Here is a 21,168-nt window from a genome sequence, read left to right as displayed (position 1 = left end):
GCTTGTATACATGTCACATTTTCTCCATTAACTTAATGAGAGGTTAGATGCCATGTTGGTGGTAAGACACCTGCTAAGGTTGGAGCTTGGTTTGGTTTGGTTTTGCTGAGAAATTACAAACTCTACCCTAATTTATGATGTAGGAAAAGCACAGGTGTACATTGGAGGTGGCTCTGTTGCTGCATTCACCCAATGCCAAACATTTTAACAACATTATTCCGACTGGGACGGTTTTCGCATCATTCCCAGCTAGCCTAACATGTAGCCACACACGAATGTCAGTCAAAAGAGAAAAACATACAGCCTTCTATTCCAATTTGGGCACCTTTAAACATTATTCCAAGATGGTTGCTAGCCTCTTAGTCACACCTAATAAATAGTATTAATTCGCCATTTCTATTGTTTTACAAAATGTACATTGATATAGCCGTTCATTGAAACTTGCTAGCTTAAATTGTATTTGTGAAATCTATGGCTGCCATTTTGACACTGGTTTACTTTACAGACACTTCTAAGGATGTGTGGAAAAAGTCTTAGCTGCTGTTGAAGTTCGAAGTTGAAGAGGCTGAAGTGAACAATTAAATTGGCTGCTCGAAAATACAACATCATTCTCAACGACAAAACATGAACTTGGTGTGATTACAATCAAAGGTGGAGGTTGTCCTACAAAAACAGGTGCAACAAAGCTAAGAGTTTAACAGTTGAGGTAAACTACGTATGTAAACTAATTACGTAAACCCAAACAGGGCTGCTATAAAAACAGGAAATACTATGACTAACTGGAATGTAAGCTAACAATACTTAGCCATTTGCGTGTGAAAAGGGGGAATCACTTCATGTAGTGGCCGCAGCCACAAATATGCTGCATGTTAGGGTTCATTTTGTATTCTGGTAGAATAGGAATTACATTGGGTAAACTTTAATTTGTTCAAACAGTAGCTGTTATGAATTTAATTTCCCATGCTGCAAACATTACAATACAAAAGCTCTTTACACCCAGCTGGAAATGGAGCCGCCTTTTCCCGCTCTCTGAGTCAGCCATTACGCGCAGTGTGAAGACTGAGGCAGTCGGTGCTATTATGCCAGGTGCGGGCAATTTTGTCACACAGAAGTTATTGGAGAAGCTGTGCCTGGCACTGTTCCAAATGGCTCCATTGTGTTTCATTATGTGAAATGTACTTTTATATAATATAGGCCTCAGTATGTGGGAGATTTAACCTCAATTACACATGTTCATCTTTCTTTTTGCAGCCCCCATGCTGACATTTCACACTGAGCCTATGCCATTGACAGGTGAGCTACTAGTCTCAGTAGCTCTTTTTCATAATCATAATTCCTTCAAATTGCTCGCTGTAATTCCTTTGAGTTTTCATGGGTAATATGGTCTCGAGTATGTTCACCTCTGCCAAAAGGCAATTCTGGTGTATAAAGGCTAAATAAAATAAAAAATTGTCCAAAGTCTGATTACAGTTTTTCTCAGTTGCTTTGGTGCTTTTCTCAGATCAGAAGGAAAATTCTCTTAACTGTTAGTTCAACCTCAGCGACATTTAGTCATTTAGTCATGAGCACATCATAGTAGCAATTTCTCCTTCCTCTGAACAAATTGCAAATGCTTTTGGACATGTATCAGTTGCTTTCATACAATTCTCTGCTGTTTTATAACATTGTCATTTGCTTATGTCATGTCAGTCAAAATTAACTATACTTATGGATGCTGAATAGTCGTTCCCAATAAAACTAATAGTCTTAATTTCATTGCTTGAGTCATTACATACAAAATTGTTGAACTAGTTATCAAATTCTGTCAAGCAAATGTTATAACTTTTCTTGGATACTTTCCTCGCTGCATTGCAAGGGATTATATCCGTTGTGATTTAGATGAAAATATGTGGCCAGACAGACAGGAACGTCTGGATGTGCCAGAATGATTTACCTATATATGTTCAGTTACAATATGTCCTGTTATATTGTTCACATTTGTGCACAGCTCTACCAAAAGGGTGTTTCTTTATGTTTGTTCTAAATAAGTGACTAAAGTGTATTTTTCTTTTGCACAATGCTGTAGAATTGCAAAGAGCATATACAGTAAAAATGTGAAACGTATACGTATTCGGTGTCTTGTACTCACTTACTCCCCTAACTACAGCAATGTGTAACTGTTACTGTAGTTTTCGAATGGCTGTACAAGTAGTGTATAGTGCTGTCTTGAGCATTTTCAGGTATAGTTCTGACCTTTTTTTGCATTGGAAAACACTGAGAGAATAAACTGTCATAATGAAAACATGACAAAGCCATTTGACTATCTTGTTCATAAACGATGGTGTCAAGACTTCTCATTTTGATGACACTGGCAGTTTCATTGACATGAATACTTGCTTTTGAGGAATAGACTATCCATTTTGAGCAAGTGACGTACTTTTGCAGGTTATCCACTAGATTTTGCAGTTTGCACTAATTGTTTTGAGAAATGCACTAACTGCTGTGAAAATGTTAATAGTGATGATGTGAGAAAAGCACCAAAGCGACTGAGAAAAACTGTAAGTTTGCCTCCTCTTCCATCTGCCTCTCTCTACTCCAGAGTTTCCATTTCCAGGCATGGCCTGAATCAAATATTGCCATCTTGTGTATCGTGAAGCTTATATATCTATATTGGAATGGATACATTGTAAGAATCTGACAGAATACAAATTGTTCAGCAGCACTGACATTTTACATGTAACAGCAGATATTTTTGCTTTACTTTGTCAAAAGGTTGGAGAAAAACAAAACCGGAGATTATGGGGCTGCTGTTATTCTGCCAGTGCGCTAAATGAACAGTAGGCGTATAGGCTGACCCATTTCAGCTATTTTCCTTTCACTCTCACACACACACAAATACGGTACAAGCACGTACACACTCCGAGAAAAGGTAAAACTCGCTTAAACATACACACAAAATCTAGGCAGGCTTCCGAGGACACACACACACACACACACAAAAAAAATGCGCCATTGTGCTATTATTCTGTCTCCAGTTTTGTGATCTGACCCTCTGGCCCCGTGCCAGTTCATTTGCATTTTGTACTAATGAGGTGTTGGCACTGTGAACAAGGCGTGAGGCGCACAGGGAGCCATACACACAGATAAACGAGATGATAGATAGATAGATAGATAGATAGATAGATAGATAGACAGACAGACAGACAGACAGACAGACAGACAGACAGACAGACAGACAGACAGACAGACAGACAGACAGACAGACAGACAGACAGACAGACAGACAGACAGACAGACAGACAGACAGACAGATAGACAGATAGATAGATAGATAGATAGATAGATAGATAGATAGATAGATAGATAGATAGATAGATAGATAGATAGATAGATAGATAGATAGATAGATGATGAAGTCAGTCAATCCCCTCTTTGCCTTAGCACACTAGGGAACTGCAGCTTCATTGTCAGTTGTATTTTGTTTAAAATATTTTTTTTCCCTTATTGCTACTCCGTCATGCCAGCAATTTCTGCGGCTGACACGAAGCTGAAATTTCTTATAAGAAAGAGAGAGCAGGACATTGGCCGCCCAGCTCCCCTCTGGCAACTGCAGCGTCCGTAGGGGACGTCACACCAGCTGCCACGGTGCTACCTCCCATCTGGACACTGATACATGTCCAGGTGTGTGTGGCCGTCACCTGCCAAAAGAACCTACATCTCCCAAAGAAAGACCCTCGTAGGAAGGCTTTTATCAAATCCAAAGACAAACACAGAAGCTCACCACAAACCCTGAAATAAAGTTGCACTAGTCCTGTGCTACACACAGACCACCCTATATTTGCTGGAGAAAGAATCGTTTTTCTCAACTTTTCACACTCTGAAAAGTCATTCAAAAACCATTTTAATTCTGTTTGCAGTGCACCGCAGAGATTTTCACTCAAATGCATGAGAATATTTCAAGGTTACTAGTGTCATGATCTTTGCGTTTTCATTTTGAAGGGTGCACACATTAAAACTGTGGTTTTTCAATGGTGGTCTGGTAAGGGTAGTGGCACAACAAACGGCCCTGTAATACGTATCATGTCTTGCAAATCAGATAAGTACTTCTGTTCTTCAAATTCAAATATTTTTTCGGCTCGTTTTATAGCATTTCTTTGTTGTGGCAATAGCCTATATATAACAACTTCTTGGCATACTGATTGAGAATTTTGAATTGGCTACTTGTTATTGGAACTTCACAAGGCCGCAAAGATGCAACGAGCCTTGCTTGGTCATTATGATGACACGCCTGAAATGTGCAATATGAGGTGTGCCTGCAAATTCAACAAAAGCGACTTTACCTTATTGCACCTACAAGTTTGAGAAAAGACAAGGCCGGGAAAGTTCATGTGTGTGGCTCCACTTTTACAATCTCAACGCCTAGTTAGCCAGAGTTACTTTAGTCTTTATTGAGCTGAATGGCTGGCAGCTATGAGATAATCACCTTCCTCTCTGTGCCCTGAAGCTGTGTCAGGCAGGCCTCCAGGCTTCCCATCTAACAGTGAGCCTGAGCTGCAATATGCAGACACATTACACACCTAACCACGCACAATTCTTTTCCCCACATTTCTACATATAGACATTTACAAGGCAGAGTTACAGACACGGGCACACACACACACACACACACACACACACACACACACACACAGATGTCCTCACTATTATTCATTTTGCGCATGTGTGCACTCCTTGGTAGCTGATGGAAATGCAAAGTAAATTGTGGAGTGTTCACAAAAGGGAGGCAACCATAAGGCTGTGTGTGAAATTTGTGTGTGTGTTTGAGATGATGTGACATTGTGTGTGTGTGTGTGTGTGTGTGTGTGTGTGTGTGTGTGTGTGTGTGTGTGTGTGTGTGTGTGTGTGTGTGTGTGTGTGTGTGTGTGTGTGTGCGTGTGTATGTGTGTGTATCTGTGCGTGCGTGCAACATTTGTGGGCTGACATGAAGAGGCACTCTGCCCCCTGGCGCCTGGAGGGGGCTCCTGGGTAAAGACACTGATGGAGGTCTGGGGTCTCCAGGGGGGAATTTCATGGTGTGAACAAAAAGCCCTGCGCTGCGGCAGAAACAACCTGTAAAAACACAAGCTGGAGTCTCTTCGCTACCTGCTTAATGCGTTTTTAAATGCTATGGAAGCAGCAGACAGTGTTCCTATGTTTATCTGCATGTGTATAAAAATAATCTAAAGATAATTTGAAGATAAAATGCAGATTATTTAGTGTTTTTATTTATTTATTAACCACTCGTGTACTGCTCTGTTTGTGGCTGGGGCTGGGGGGATATGGCTAGATTTGGCTATTTATCATGTAAAGCCCTGCTTTTGCCTTTTTGAGTTTATAAAAAAATCTATAATAGAAATACGATAAAAAGCAGATATTTTACATATTTTTTAATTTTTTTTTATTGCACGAAGAAATGTGATGACATGATGATAAGCCACTATGAACTTTTTTTTTAATTAGTCCTACGTCGAGCTGCCTTTCAGCCACAACATACCAGTAATCAACCAGTGTGTAATTTCTCCTGAGGAATTCAGGCCCATAAAAACTCTTGAGCTCCATGACTAAATTGCGAAGAAAAGCAGATTGTTGGAGCTATTGCAAGAGCAACAAGCAACATTTCATCACAACTGATGTTGCAACAACAGACTCCTTCATGCAGCATTTAGAAACCAAAACCCAAAACGGTAAGTTGACGACATTCGTTCCGCTAGAATACGAGACTGACTGACTCAATGAGAAAGCAAAGTATCCTCCAAACCTGCACCTTTTTTTTGCCCGCACGCTTCACACTAACAGAGGGTCATTCATCACTGCTAATTAGCTAACTTAATCTTGGCGCTGTGTCCAATGAGCAAGCATGTTTATCGCTGCATGTGTGGGTGTGAGATGAAGGGATAGAAATCCTACGGCTGCGTGTAAAAGTGCGACAGTTGAGCAGCTTCTGCCTACAGCTGAAAGAAAAACTCCACCCTAATTTCAATACATTCACTTTAAAGGTGGAGTCAGCGATTTCAGAGTCAGTGAATATCTCCTCGCGATCCACTACCTGTCTGTACTGTGTGCGCTGAAAAATTATTCTGTCTTAATACACACCCATATTGTTGCTATGGTGGCCCCCCTTTGTTTACATACCCGTTTACAGAGCCTAGGCGGTGTATAAACCGCATATTTTATTTCAGTGTGCACAGAGTACGGACAGGTAGCAGATCGTAACGAGATATTCACTGGTTTTGCCAGAAAAATTATTTTGACAACAAGTGTTCTCAGAATCACTGACTCCACCTTTAATCCGCCTAATTGTCCAAGATTTTAGCACTTCTTCTACTACTAACATTCTCAATGAGCTTTCCCTTCAGTTGGTATCTCTCCACTCAAACTGGCTTTTCGAAGTGCACACCACACAAAACAGCAGAAAGGTGCAGCACATTTAAAAAAACAAGAAGAAGAGCCGAGCTATGCCTCTGAATCAATATAGTGGACGGTCAAAAAACAGAATGAGAGTGAGCGGGGCAGAGAGTGGTGACAGACAGAATAATTGAGTGGTGCGAGCAGCGAGGGAAACGGCTCCTTCCATACAAACAAACTAATCCAGAAGCTTTAGGCATACAGTAAACAGGCACAGAAGCGATTAGCCAGAGTTAAGCTATCAATCATCTTCGGCCACACACAACATAATATAGGGTTATGGGGAGATGTGAGAAGGTAGCAGCCATAGTCATCCTAGGAGGGGATGGGGTTTCATGGATGAGGCAGCTGAGGATATTTCATGCAACATAATGCCAGAGCCCCCCGACTCCCCTCACCTCCTCCCCCATGTCTCCTCTCCTCTGTCCAAAGCACACGCAGACATTAGATACTTTTTTTTTTCAGCCGTGACAATATTTTCTTCTTTTTTTTTCCCATCTGCCTGCAGGCCGTGTTGTTGTGGCCAACCTTGTGGGTGCATGAGAAAAGAAATGCGGGTATCGCTTACACAAATGGCCTGCATGAATGTGCGAGAGCCAGACAAAATATAGAATCCGAGCTGCTGTGGCAGAGCAGGCCTTTCCTGTGTTTGTGATGTCTGAACACTGGGCATTCTGCGGACGGACGAGGGAAAAACAACCAACATGGGCTGGCCAGTTTCTTTCTCACAGGAATGTATGTATGGAAATGATATTAATACTTTAAACTGCATCAGATGACCAAAAACATTGACGACTTTAGCCGTCTGTAATTGTTCATTTCTGTTCTGCAATTAGGGTTACATTCAAGAAAGGTGCTTTACTTATAGTTTGTCGCTCAAAAAGCTTAAAGCTGCCACATGACGCATTTGACGTTTATTACTTTCAATAAATGATGCCACCATCAATGCTTAGTCATTATTAGGATTATAATACACAAGAAAATATCATCACAAAGAAGACTTGCGGCGCCTGCCACTTAACACTGTATTTTACCATTTGAGCCACCAAAATTTAAATCTGTAAAACTGGTAGCTATACCTATCAATTTGCTAACTGATTACCTAGACCATCCATGCAAACAGAACAAAAAATGACACTTTAAATTAAATGAATGAGTCAAATCAAATTGTGTGTATTAATCTTATAGGTCCATGGTATTAATGTTAGCTTCTAAGCTGAAAGCTACAGTTTAATTAGCCCATTAGCAGGCTAAAGATATTAAGAAGAAGCTAAGGTTTTAAGAAGATAGCGGTGTACTAAGTAGCCGGTTGCTCCTAATAACATTAAGATCGGTTAGTGTGCTAGTCCTTCTAGTCATTTAAAAGTAACGTAACATTGTTACAGTGAGATAGATGATGCCTGTACAGTTCTATTGAGTATAGCAGTGCTACATATAACTTTACTGTCAGGAAAAATAGGAATGGTGACATTTGTGTAATCGCTTTTTTGTTTTTATCGCTCAATTGCACAATGTGAATTTTAATGACATCATGTCACTGTGTGGGTTAATTAACCTTATGGAGGTGTGCACCCTGATTCTAATCTGTGAATTGAGGAGCCCACTGCCTTGAGAAGATGGTAAGGGAGCAGGGTTGCTCTCAAGTTGCTCTCAAGATTGACCTCAAGTGTTCTCTCTGGAAGCTCGAGGGAGAGGGAGTGGGGGAATCTAAAAGCGCACTTCTAAGTTTTTACTGTAGGGGAGACTAGGGGTAATTGGAACATCTCAAATTGTACCAACCAGAAACCAGAACCATGACATTCATTATGAACATGTTCTGTTCTCTGCTGCCAAAGTACAAACTGATGTGTCATACCTTTCTAAAGTTTTTAAGGTTTGAGAGTAATTTTTTTCATCAAAAGTATATTCTCTTAAAGTGGAGTCAGCGATTATGGAGAAAGATTGCTGTCAAAATCACTTTTTGTCAAAATCTGTGTAGATTCAAGGTATTTCTTTATTTAATTTTGCTCACTTTTTATTGAGTATTTATGAGGTTATACTGTCGGCTATGTCGCAATTATTAGAAAAAACACTAATCACCCCAAAAAAAAAGTTTGGCAGAAATCAGCTTCCATACAAATGATGTACTTCATTTTAAAAAGAGGCTACCAATCATCCTGATTATATTTGTTCAAAGTAATAATTCTAAAGTAGGCCTATCAATTTTAATCAAACATTCAATTCAAATATATTTTTTTAAATGTACCGTGATGTGGCCTCGTCTTTGCTTCCACCTGCCAGTATTACTAAATGTATTTTAAGCAAAACACACATATTTTTTAAGTAACTATCCTTTGTTAGGTAAAATATGAAGTGGATCACATAATTAGATGGCATTCAATCAAGCAATAGAGTTAATGAACAAAGTGCAACTTCAAATTGTCACATGTTGCATAAATAAATTAAACAGAAATTAATTCCAATGATCATTATTACGTTTTTTTTTTAACTTTTGGTTAATGGGTTGGTTGCTACCGTGTGCGTCAGACCTCATTAGATAAAATATTTTCTCTTATTCTGATATGATCTAGGCTTTGAAATCTGCTTTGATATTCAGACTTTTTCTACAGCTGTTGCTTGCATGAAGAGCTGTCACCGTAGTGCAAGAAGAGGGTAATTAATAAGGAGAGTATAGAGAGTTGGAAAAAGTATTGCTGCATTTTTGTTTTAGCGCAAAAACACATTTCTCACCAACCTCTGTGTACCTTTAAATACCATCAATCTATATTCCAGCTCCATTGTCCAACAAAATGTCAGTCATAAAGTCAGAACATCATTTTGATTTTGTCAGGCTTAAAACAGAACTAAACGGACTACAAAATGCACTATACAGGATCCCCAGAAGACTCTTCTTATAAGTATATATTATATTTTAATGTAACTATGTATTCTACATTTGTATGAACTGCTTATATTTCTGTTTTATTGCAGACAAGTGCCATGGATTGAAACAGGGAGCCTTGTTCACTTCAACTTTATCCTTGACACTATGTTTACAGCCTCCCCAGTTGATCTCTGATTGATATGGAGATGCCCTGTCAACTTTGCTACTTGTCAAATGGCACAGACCTCTGTGTCCTTTTTTCCCCCTGAATTCCTCTGGAACTCAGAGAACAGAATAAAACCACTTCAAAAGCTGCGTTTCTGATCTGATATATATCTGATATGAATTTGCTCTACAGCTCTGGCAAACTAGTCACACATTTCTACCCAAGAGCTTTCACCACGTCAGACTCTCCTTTCTTCAGATCATTTGTCATCATTCCAAACATTAAGTACAAATGAAAACTACAAAACGTATTATAAAGTAAATGAGCTAAAATGTTGTGGTAGGAAAAAAAAAGGAAAAACATGTAGTATGAGCAACAGTACAGGAGACGCAAGGCTCAGCTGGATTCTCATGCTTTGGGAAAAAAAAGTGCCAGAAAAACAAAAAAAGAAATTGGAAAAATCACTAACTGAAATGAACAGACATACTCTCTAAAAGTGCACCCCTTATCTAGTGCCTGCTCCAGTGTTGTGCTTGAGGAGTGATTATGTTTAGATGAATTACTGACTTCAGGACAGACAAGCAGGAGAGTAAAACACGTCATACTCACAGCGTAATTCCTTACATATCCCAGCTTCGGTACAAGAGAGAAAGGAGATGGTTTAACTACAGTCATCGAGGGTTGACAATGACAACACAATTACAACTTAGATATGTGCTGTCTTGCGGGGAGTTTTTTTTATTGTCTATTGGTTGCTTGTCTCAAGGTGTTCTTCTAGTATTAATCAATAATGTATTCTTTCTGGTTGAATCAATTATGTATTACGCATTTTGTAAAGAGAGGATTTTTAAGTTGTTTTAAAGGAAGTTTTAAAAAAAAAGATTAAAAAAACTATCAAAATGTAATGAAAACTTCATTCAGCTGTGTGAGAATAATATAATGCGTGTATATGAGGCTTTCGGTAGTCAGCGTAAATTTACACACGGTATTTGAATTTTTCAACTTTAACCATCCCATTAAAAGTTGGTTGCTTTGTTAAATCTGTAAGCTATTTCAATGCAAGTGACAACAGCGTTATGAACTGACATGACCCTCAAGCTACAGTTTGGTCTGCATTTGGCGGTGCTAAAGATAGTAGTTTACTGTGGGAGCTAAATTTTGCAATAATGTAATAGTGGTACTCTGACTTTTCAGCCTGGTATCATGACATTTTCTTGACCTGAGTGTAACATTTTAAAAAGCAATTGTTTCCCTTCTGAAAACAAATGAGTACAGCTGAAGTTAACCGCTACAAAAGTTATTTTGGCGACCTAACGTAAGTCTCCCTATACCAGAAGTTGTTTACTTGCGTTAACTGAAAGAAAAGTGCGCAATTTCAGGAAATACACTTATTCATCATGAAAATGAAATAAATAGGTTTAACATTACTGTTTGTGTTGTGGCAAATTAGATACATTATGTTAATTGTAAACTTCATGTGATAGTTTGTGGATATTTGAACTTTGGAGACCATTATGCTAGCTTTTTCCCCACGACCAGTGTTTATGCTAGTAATGCTAATAGCCTCCCGACTCGCGCTACCAACTTAACACATTTTTACATGTCAAAAGTATCAATCCTTTCATTTAAAATGTCTTAATGAAGCGGATAAGTGTATTTTCTCAAAATGTCAGACCATTTCTTGCTATGTTAGAACCTTTTCAGCTGACGGACACTACGACAATAGCGTCACGTCTAGTTCATGCTGTTTTTGATGATCGTTCACCGTGTGCTAACAACACATTTCACACTTGCGACTACACATTACAGTTTAGATATATGTATTTATTTAATGCTTGCTTTATGATTTTTGGTCAATGTTCTATTCACTCACTGATGATGATGACATGATGTTGCCAGGAGATGTGTGTGAACTACTGTATCTGCAAAGTCTCTAAAAGATGTTCCAGTGTCCAGCTGATGAGAAAGAGGGAATCTTTACCTTGTTTCTCTTGAAATAGGCTCTGCGGCAGGCGGCGAAGCACTTCTCGCTGCAGAAGTTCTTGAGCTCACTCCCCATGCTCAGAGAATAGCGTTTGACGCCCACCTTCTGGCACCACGCGCACATGATCTGCACGTTGGAACAATCTTCATCTGGAAAGAAACAACCAACAATGAAAGAGAGTTAGGACGCAGCCCGGGCTCAGTGTGTCATTTAAAGGTGCAGTTAGTGTATTAACATTAGATGTTTTTTCAGCGCACAAACAGTACGGACAGGTAGTGAATCGTGAGGGGATATTTACTGATTCTGACAAAAAGTGAGCATTCTCCGGAATCACAGACTCCACCTTTAATGAGGACTAATGGCCTTTCTTTACCAAATGATCTATTTTTAAAACAGACGGGTACATGTTTAACACAGTGATCAAAGTGAGCTTTATTCTGATTACAAAATATGCTCAAGCAAAAGAGATCTATTATATTCTAAGTGTGAGTCCTGGGCGGAGAATATCAACAAGGCTTCAACAAATAGATGCATTATACACAAGGACCGAGGGGCATTAACTCCACTGGTTCAGCCCAGCTGCTGGCCTGGTTAAATCTGCTCAAGATTCAGGCCACAAAACCACTGTAGGATTTATAATGAGGCCCTGCCATGGGTAAATGCAGCAGGACCGGATGCGCCAGGGACACGGAAAGACAGAAGGTGTGGGCGTGTTTACTCCACCAGGGTCACAGACCATTTTTAAATAAGCTTTAAGTTTGTGTTGGGCAACGTACATGCCAGATGGGTGAGTTTTCCTTCACAGAGCGATACATCTGAGCTGAAAAAATTAAATAAAAAACAGTGGCGAGAATTCAAGGGGTATTTGTAAGAGATTTTAGACCACTTTTCCCTGACTTAACAACTGACTCAAGTCTATATTCTTCCCACTGGCCCAAAAGGACAAATGGAGTGACAAAACAAATATCTAGACAAGACTGAACATAAATGCAATTCACATTAAACAAAAAGACTACATTTAGAATGATACATGTTGAACATCCTGGCACCTGTCATACAAAAAAAATAAAAAATAAATAAAGAGATTTTGATTTAAAAAAAATAATTATACATGTAAGAAATAATATAAAAGAAAATTAAGTAATTAATTCAAATAAGAAATATTGTAATTGATTATTTTCATTTCGGCCTTTATGTTTGTAGGTGCTTTTGTCGAAAATTCATGTGCGTGTGGGAGGGTGGCCTTAACTCAAAACCAGTATACTCAGCTTTACAGTTCACACTGAAATAAATCTACGGTTGACCTCAACACATCCCTTCATCCCTCTACCCCTTTTTGAGAACAACAAAATGAAGCCGGCTCCTGCTTTCAACCTTTGATTTAGAGGTATGTGGCTGCAGTGCTGCGGTGGTGTGGTCAGTGTGGGCAACAAATTATTTTAACAGACCCCGTGTGACAGTGAAATGCCTTCCTCTGTGGGCAAACGGTGACGGCTGCAGCGAGGCTTTTAGTGCCGACAATGAGAGAGATCCTCCGAGATTTCCTTCAGCATCTCCCTCAATTATCACATTATGTCGACGCGGGGTGTGAGGGCGAAAGAACGCAGGCCCATTAGTCTTTCACCCGCGCTCACCTCCTTATCGCACACTGGCCAGGCTTTTCACCTCTTAATGGATCCACAGGGCTGCCAGATTTTTTTTAAGTAAAGACTAACTCACAGTTAAGGGAATAACTCCCCGGGGCCCCAAAGATGGCAAAGTAGATGATTCAACACGCATAATTTATGTTTTTCTCATTCCTATACTGTAGCCACTGCCTTTTTCAGGTCTATATGGAATTACTGCCCACTGCAGTAGTGATAGCAGAAAAGAAACATAGGCCTACTTTCCTTCATTGCTTGGAATAATGTGATGCACCGCAGCGTAATGAACAGGAAAGGGAAGGCCAATGTGAAATCACAACATATTTTAACCATGTCTAAACATATTTATACGAGACATCTTGAAAAGTGTGAATCACAAATTTCCTCCTGAAGAATTTATATCACGATTCTCTCATACAATTCTGATACAATAATACAAACAAATCAAACCTAGCACCCAGTCTATTTGGACAACCAACCACTGTAAGTCTACAGTATCAACATTTTGGTGCTTCAAGGAGAATGACAAGGAAAGTTACAACATCTATTGAGTTGTTTGCATGAATTACACAATAATAACTTGTTTTGTTTTACATTGTGTAGCCAATTATCATTTATATAAAAACTGGAATGTTTCCCCGCTGGAATTGACCACTCAGTGTGACTAGGAAAATACGAGCAAAAGAATCATCATCATTTAGGAATGAGATCGCATAGATACATGAATCTTTTTTTATGATTCATCATTTTGCAGCCCTCTCTTAAAGTGGAGTTGTTTCTGCCTTCACACATCCTGTCACCTCTTAACAAGCCCATCTCAAAACACTCACATCTGCGCAAGGTGAGAGAGAAAAAAAAAAAAACCTGTCTGTAATTATGCAGCCTCCATACTAAATGCCCTCATCATGCGGCGTATACCTGCAACTCAAAAGGGTCCGTTGTCAGATTTTTTGACATGAATAATTCAGCATAAGTGTGAGGCTGGGTGTGGAGGTATACAGGGGTAAGGGAGGGGAGGTTGGAGGCAAGTGTAAGGCCGGATGGTGGGTTGTATGCTTGGGCTTTAAGTGGGACCACACCATCTGCTTTGCCGCCTGGGAAGGGCCAGTGGGGACTCCTCTAGGGCGCTGCCAAGGCGTGCCAACCTCCTGCGCCACAGCAGACCAGAAAAAAAGGGATAATGAAGCCCTCTGTCTGGCCCAGGAACGTGGACATTTCCTCAGAGAGTTTGAGGTGTTGTATTGACACTTGGGCAGGTGGAGGGAAAAAAACAAGGTGTACAGCAGCAAGTAGCTTAGCTCATTAGTCACCTGTCCCTGCCTGCTTTCTGGAGGCTCTCAGGGCCATTGCAAAGACAGAAAAGTTTTCACACGTTGTCGTTGCATAAACATTCACTGGCCCTGGAGAATCAGCAAGTTCAATTCAATTCAATATAATGTTATCCGTCTAAATAACAGATGTGGATGAAACATAATGCGAGTTCTTCTAGTTGGCAGTGTGTGTGCGTGTGTGTGTGTGTGTGTGTGTGTGTGTGTGTGTGTGTGTGTGTGTGTGTGTGTGTGCGTGTGCTTGCGTGCGTGCGTGCATGTGTGTGTGCTCTTTTGTGTTCGGGCATTTGGGCAAATAACATGAGCAATCTGCCACGGGGCCTGAAAATGACCTTGATCCCTTTGAAATATTCTAAATGTAGCCTTGTTCAAATCACACACATGGTTAATTGTAAAAAACAGTTTTAACTTCATTCACCGGCTCCGGAGGTGGTGCCCTTTTCAAGTAAACTTTGACACTGTTTCACTGGCAGCTCGTCATGTTGTTGACGTGTTTTCTTGACAAACAAGGACTTGTTTAAGGCCTATACACTAACGTTTCAATTAATTTACTGTGTGTGTGTGTGTGTGTGTGTGTGTGTGTGTGTGTGTCAGCGCTCCCTACCTGAGGGGGGCTTGATCAGCGGTGGGGGGATCATAGGGACCATGATGGGCAGGTTGCCATGTTCCTTGTTGCTGGGCGTGGAGGTGGAGGGTGTGGTGGAGGGCTCCGTCACTCCATTCCTGAAGCCTGGCATAGACTGGGAGCTGTTGGCCCCATCCGGAGAGCCTTCGCCGCTCTCAGACGAAACTGGAATTTTTGGCAACAAGTTTTCTAGACAAGGGGGGGTAATCAAGCAAAAATATGTTAGGTTACCGAACCACGGCTGAGATGCTGTTGTGGCACTCACTGCAAATCCTGCCGTAATATAAGAGCAGAGTATGCCTAAATATCTGGCACAAAGGGACACGTTTGACCATAATAAAGGTATGAGTCGTGAAGCATGAAACATGGCTAATGCATGTTGCACAATACAGTATGTTGAACATGACATGTGCGCAACATGCATTAGCCATGTTTCAGGATCCATTCGTATTATGTGTTCATTAATTCATTTCTTATGTAGCCCTTGATCTCATTGAGGATACTGAAGAAACTGAGAAAGTTACAATAGCCCATAGAGTATATGTTTGCGTTCCATTCTACCTTTGAGGACAGAGATGTGCTGTGGCGTCTCCCCCATGTTCAGGTTATCAGAGTCTCTCAGCTCCACCTTGTCATAGCCGTACCAGCCCAGCAGCTCGTTCATGGTGTTCTCTGCAAAACTCTGGAAACACAAACACAGTCGGCTGGTGAGGAAACAAAGTACTTATAAATGAATGGCTTTTGACTGAAAGTGAACCTGTTTTTGATGTGGACAATATCCTACTTGAGTTGTGATTCTCGCAATACGAGCGGCTACAGTACTGATAAGCAGTGAACAAAAATAGAGAAGCGAGTAATGATATTTTTTTTCACACCATGACTTGAAATACAAATGTGACCCTATCATCTTTACATTTGGAAAAAAAGGGTTTTTAAAATAAATGAGATTCAAAGTCACGTGTTTAAATTTTTTTTAATTTTCCTCTCTTGAGACCTTTATGACCAGCTCCTTAGATTCTCACATACAACAGTTCTTCAGCTAATTATGCAGACATAGTGCGATCCCACTTCAGATTTAAAGCCGTACTTGGAACACAATGTAGGTTTTTCCTCCGAGTACAGGTCAACCTAATTGGGACCGAGTCTGTCTAAACGCTGCATTGTGTGCATCCAGCCAAACTAATGGCCCCTCTCACGGTACAATAAAAGAGGAGGATGCTATCAGAGTGTAATAAAGACTGTGATAAGAAGCCCCATCACACCACACTAACCAGTGTAGAGAATTGATCACAAAACAGTAAAATGGAAGCCACGGCGATACTAAAGACATAGAGACAGAAAAGATAACAGCTTGACTCATGGGGTTTTGTTGCTTAAACAGAGGTTTTAAAGCTCTCTCACTTACAGATTAGCTGATTGGTTAAAAAGACTTCTCTGCATCCAGAAATGGCAAAGAGGGGCCACTGTGTCATGGTAGTTGTGGAACTATAGGCCTACTATTGTTTGGTGGGAATAGAGATATTGTATTGATTTATAAGAATTGCTTGTAATTTATTTGTTTAGAAATAGTATTAGTTATCTCTTCAAAGTTATTGTTCTCAGTGGGCCTTAACCCCCAAAGAGAAGCCAACTTAAAGGACAGCATGTTAAAACCCAGTACCAAGCATTACAATACAGCTTTCCCATTTATTTTCAACCTAAGTAGCCTTAAAATGATTGAAGGAATTTCGGGTAATACACAAAATGTGCTTTCTGGCAGATGATTAATAACTGGGATAATGAAGCCCTCTGCCTGGCCCAGGAACGTGGACATTTCCTCAGAGAGTTTGAGGTGTTGTATTGACACTTGGGCAGGTGGAGGGAAAAAAACAAGGTGTACAGCAGCAGGTAGCTTAGCTCATTAGTCACCTGTCCCTGCCTGCTTTCTGGAGGCTCTCAGGGCCATTGCAAAGACAGAAAAGTTTTCACACATTGTCGTTGCATAAACATTCACTGGCCCTGGAGAATCAGCAAGTTCAATTCAATTCAATACAATGTTATCCGTCTAAATAACAGATGTGGATGAAACATAATGCGAGTTCTTCTAGTTGGCGGTTTTGACTTGAGATTTGGCTGTGTGTGTGTGTGTGTGTGTGTGTGTGTGTGTGTGTGTGTGTGTGTGTGTGTGTGTGTGTGTGTGTGTGTGTGTGTGTGTGTGAAGGTGTGTGCATGTGTGCGAGGGTGTGTGCATGTGTGCTTGCATGCGTGCGTGCGTGCATGTGTGTGTGCTCTTTTGTGTTCGGGCATTTGGGCAAATAACATGAGCAATCTGCCACGGGGCCTGAAAATGACCTTGATCCCTTTGAAATATTTCAAATGTAGCCTTGTTCAAATCACACACATGGTTGATTGTAAAACAGTTTAAACTTTATTCACCGGCTTGATTGAAGGAATTTCGGGTAATACACAAAATTAGCTTTCTGGCAGAAAGTTAGATGATCAATACCACTCAAAACCACTCTCATCTGTGTATAAATACAAAGCTACAGCTAGCAGAACATTAGCTTATCTTAGCATGAAGACTGGAAGCAGGGTGATACAGCTAGCCTGGCTATATCCCCATAGCCATATTATATCTCTGAAGCGTACTTATTAATATCTAATGTGTTGAGATGAGTGCATACTATGTTAAAACGACGATCAGGGTTCCTGTGTGTGCTTTTTCCCACTTGTTTTCAATCTTTATGCTAAGCTAAGCGAATTTCCTACTGGCCCAAGCTTCATTCATGCAAACACATGAATGAATGCATCGATATTCTCATCTGACTCTTGGCAAGAAAACTTATAAGCGTGGTTCCCGAAAATTCTGAACTATTCCAGTAAGTGGTTTTCAACCTTTAAATGTTTAAATATTAGTGTAGATAAGTACAAGACTAATATTACAGTGAATTTCAGTACACTAATTCATCAGTAAATAAGCAATTACAGTTAAGAAAATATCACAGACCAGTTAACAGTATGTGTCTCATGGCTTGTGCCACCCAAGTTGAGCAAGGCAGTAGAAAGCGAGCATTCTCCAGCAGCACAGCAATGTTAAGTGCTGTGTAGATAATTAGTGCAGGTATGCAACAAAAAAAAACATCTATGCAGGTGATACATTAAAAGTTTGTCCAGCATTAAATCCTATCCCTACGCAGTCATTAAACACTGTACTCAAAACTCAAGCATAAGCCTGCTAATGCACACAGCACTATACACCGCTCAGCTATAAGTATACCCACAAGCGTCTGTTCACTGAACCCTAAACTACGGTAAACGGTTTAGCTATCGCCTGACTCTAAAACACAGATGAGAAGTGTTCCGTCTGGAAGCGAGTCGTAGCCGCGGCCGACAATGAATCAGCTGCAATCATTTGGTCTGTCTGGTAAAATATTAGTCACAGGTCACTATCGGCTCAGGGGGAAAACTGCTATTTAGTTTAGTTTATTTAGTAGTTTATTTAACTGCTCTGTTAGACATGTACTCTTCATATTGCTGCTGAATGAATACATTTATGATTTTATTTTTTTTCCTTATAGCTTCTGATCAGGATCAAATATAGCCTTAAAGGTAGAGTCAAGCGATTCTGGAGAATGCTTAGTCTCAAAATAATCAGTGAAATAATGGTCAAAATCATTGAATTTCTCCTTAAGATCGGCTACCTTTCTTTACTGTATGTACGCTGAAAAGAATCCAGTGTTATAACACAGCCTAGGCTCTGTAAACGGGCATGTTGCTGGCTACGGTGGGCCACCTTTGTTTACATACCAGTTTACAGCGCCTAGGCTGTGTGTTAACACCAATTTCTTCAGCCCACACACAGTACGAACAGGTAGCGGATCGTGAGGAGATATTCACTGATTTTGACCAAAAGTGATTTTGAAAACAAGCATTCTCCAGAATTGCTGACACCATCTTTAAAGTATACATCTTCAGTAGGAATGTTTTTCTTTCAGCGCGCACACACAGACAGGTAACGGATCATGAGGAGGTATTCACTGATTTTGACAAAAAAGTTAATTTGACAACAAACATTGTCTAGAATCGCTGACTCCACCTTTAAGTATAGGATGTGCCAGTCACTTAGCACACAAACAACAGCTTGTATAGAATCATATTACAGGCCTGCAAGGGCAAAGACAATCACCAAGCAGCGATGTATACTGCATGGCACGTCGCCACAGAGGTGACCCGCCTTGTCTTGCCATTGAAAGGCTTTGCTCCAGATCAAACTGACAAAACAGGAGTCGGTTCATTATTTTGTAACCGCTCCCACTTCACTGTGTACATTATCTCATCAGTGCAGCATGCGCCACTCATCAGTCACTACATACAGCAGTTAAATTGCCAATGACAAACAGCTCCTGTCGATATGTCAGAGCCGGAACGATCCTGTCACAGTGGTTAAGTGCCGCCCCGCACATCTGACTCTTAACTCTGAGCAGATCTGAATTTAACAGCAAAATATAGACACACACACACACACACATCAACAAAGACTGTTTGCGTCTGTTGTCTGAAGTTCATTACAACTAGATTCAGATTGTGGCCTGCCGTAAACTAATGTCCCCTACGCTCTCTAATATTTCATTCCTGCCTCCACTGTAGATTCTTTGTAAAGAAAAGATGTTGGTGAATCAGCCTTGACTGATGCCTGTCCGTCTGTAATAAGACACAAACGCCCCATATTACACATGCAGTTGCTACCTCAGAGGGATGTGAGAATTGACACAAAGCATTAACTAACATGGACCACCATGAATGTTAACTTTGATTATTGAACTTTTGACTTTGAAGATGCTCTGGATGACTTTGCATGTTGGCAGGACAAGTTTGAAAAGAAACTTGGCGTAAAGTGACTTCAGCCCAATTTCACACAGCGAGTTCCTGTCTATCGGACACTCGGCCGGCCTGTAATGTGTTCTACAGAGAGGATGAGAGAGAAACAGAAGTTCAATCTAGTGTGAGTCCAAATTTCTGTGCAGTGTATTGCTCACTACTGGAGGCAGGTCTCAGGTATTGATTCATGATTTCCTGTGGGTTGGAAAGCCAACGTATCTGAAACAAGAATTTAACTTGGGCCAAAATAAAGTCAAAGTATTGGGTCTCGGTCGAGGTAGGCACTGTGGTTTCTGGAGTGTTTTGCACATTGAATTACTTCATGCGGCTCCTTTAAAAAAAAATGTAATAAAAGACAGGGCTCATGATTTAGCTCACACAGCATGGCCTGCTGGACACCCAGCATGTAGTCTGGGCCCACAGCCTGCAGAACAACAGGTTGGCCCGCTGACTCCATTACTTTATACTAATTCAATTATTAGAGCACCAACACCAAGCACAGTTTGGATATTGCTTACAGTGGTATTACTGTAAGGGAGACACGATTGGGAATGAGCCCACACACACAGACACACACACACACACACACACACACACACACACACACACACACACACACACACACACACACACACACACACAAGCTCGTTTAGACAGAAGCAGAAGTATATCTTTGCATATTTGAGATTCTGTGGCACAGTACAGGAATGACAGAGGCAGTTTTTGGCCTGCTTCATCAGCACATTTCCACTGAATGTCTCTAAGCATTTAAGGGAGAAATGTATTTGTATCTCAGAGTAGCAGCCCTGCCCGATCGGTTATATGCTTTGTTCATATACAGAGCATAAACTGTAGGCAGTGGACGTCCAAATACTGGGAAGGCATTGTTAATAAAGACTGACAGGAGTTATTGATCTGCCTGTCATGAAACACCAGCGTGGCGGCGCTGTCACAAAGGTGCACGGTTCAAGCCAATGACAGGTGAAATCGATGCATGAAACGCCACGCGTGCAGCATCTGTATCCGCGGTAACGTCTCAGTGCATAGCAAGCAAACGTGTGTGTGTGAACATCTGGAACTCTCTGAGCTCCAAAGAGATTTGTCGCAATTATTTACAGTAATTAAAGTCTAATTGAAAACAATGTGTTTACAATCACAGCTTTATTGTCACCAGTGATTTTTTTTTCTTTTTTTTAAATGGTGGTAAATGTGCCGTAAATGTGTGTTAATGAAGACAGCTCGTGTTTGAACAACACCTCGACTGGGACCACCATGAGTG

The 21,168-nt window shown here is 40.5% G+C and overlaps 1 protein-coding gene across 1 annotated transcript in view; it reads right to left on the bottom strand.

Annotated features, from left to right (window-relative positions):
• sobpa (sine oculis binding protein homolog a) overlaps positions 1 to 21,168 on the bottom strand; it is a gene marked incomplete at its 5' end in the record, with an annotated part of 39,305 nt that overhangs the window by 11,370 nt on the left and 6,767 nt on the right. Inside the window, 4 exons of the mRNA XM_080042991.1 lie at positions 10,062 to 10,085; positions 11,434 to 11,585; positions 15,012 to 15,221; positions 15,594 to 15,714. Coding sequence (XP_079899117.1) covers positions 10,062 to 10,085; positions 11,434 to 11,585; positions 15,012 to 15,221; positions 15,594 to 15,714 — 507 coding nt within the window. The remainder of the gene's footprint in view (positions 1 to 10,061; positions 10,086 to 11,433; positions 11,586 to 15,011; positions 15,222 to 15,593; positions 15,715 to 21,168) is intronic.

This window comes from Ammodytes marinus (assembly GCF_949987685.1).
Source record: "Ammodytes marinus genome assembly, chromosome: 15".
Classification (NCBI taxonomy): domain Eukaryota; kingdom Metazoa; phylum Chordata; class Actinopteri; order Uranoscopiformes; family Ammodytidae; genus Ammodytes; species Ammodytes marinus.
The sequence above is the reverse complement of the archived record's forward strand: the minus strand, read 5'-3'. Positions and strand labels throughout refer to the sequence as shown.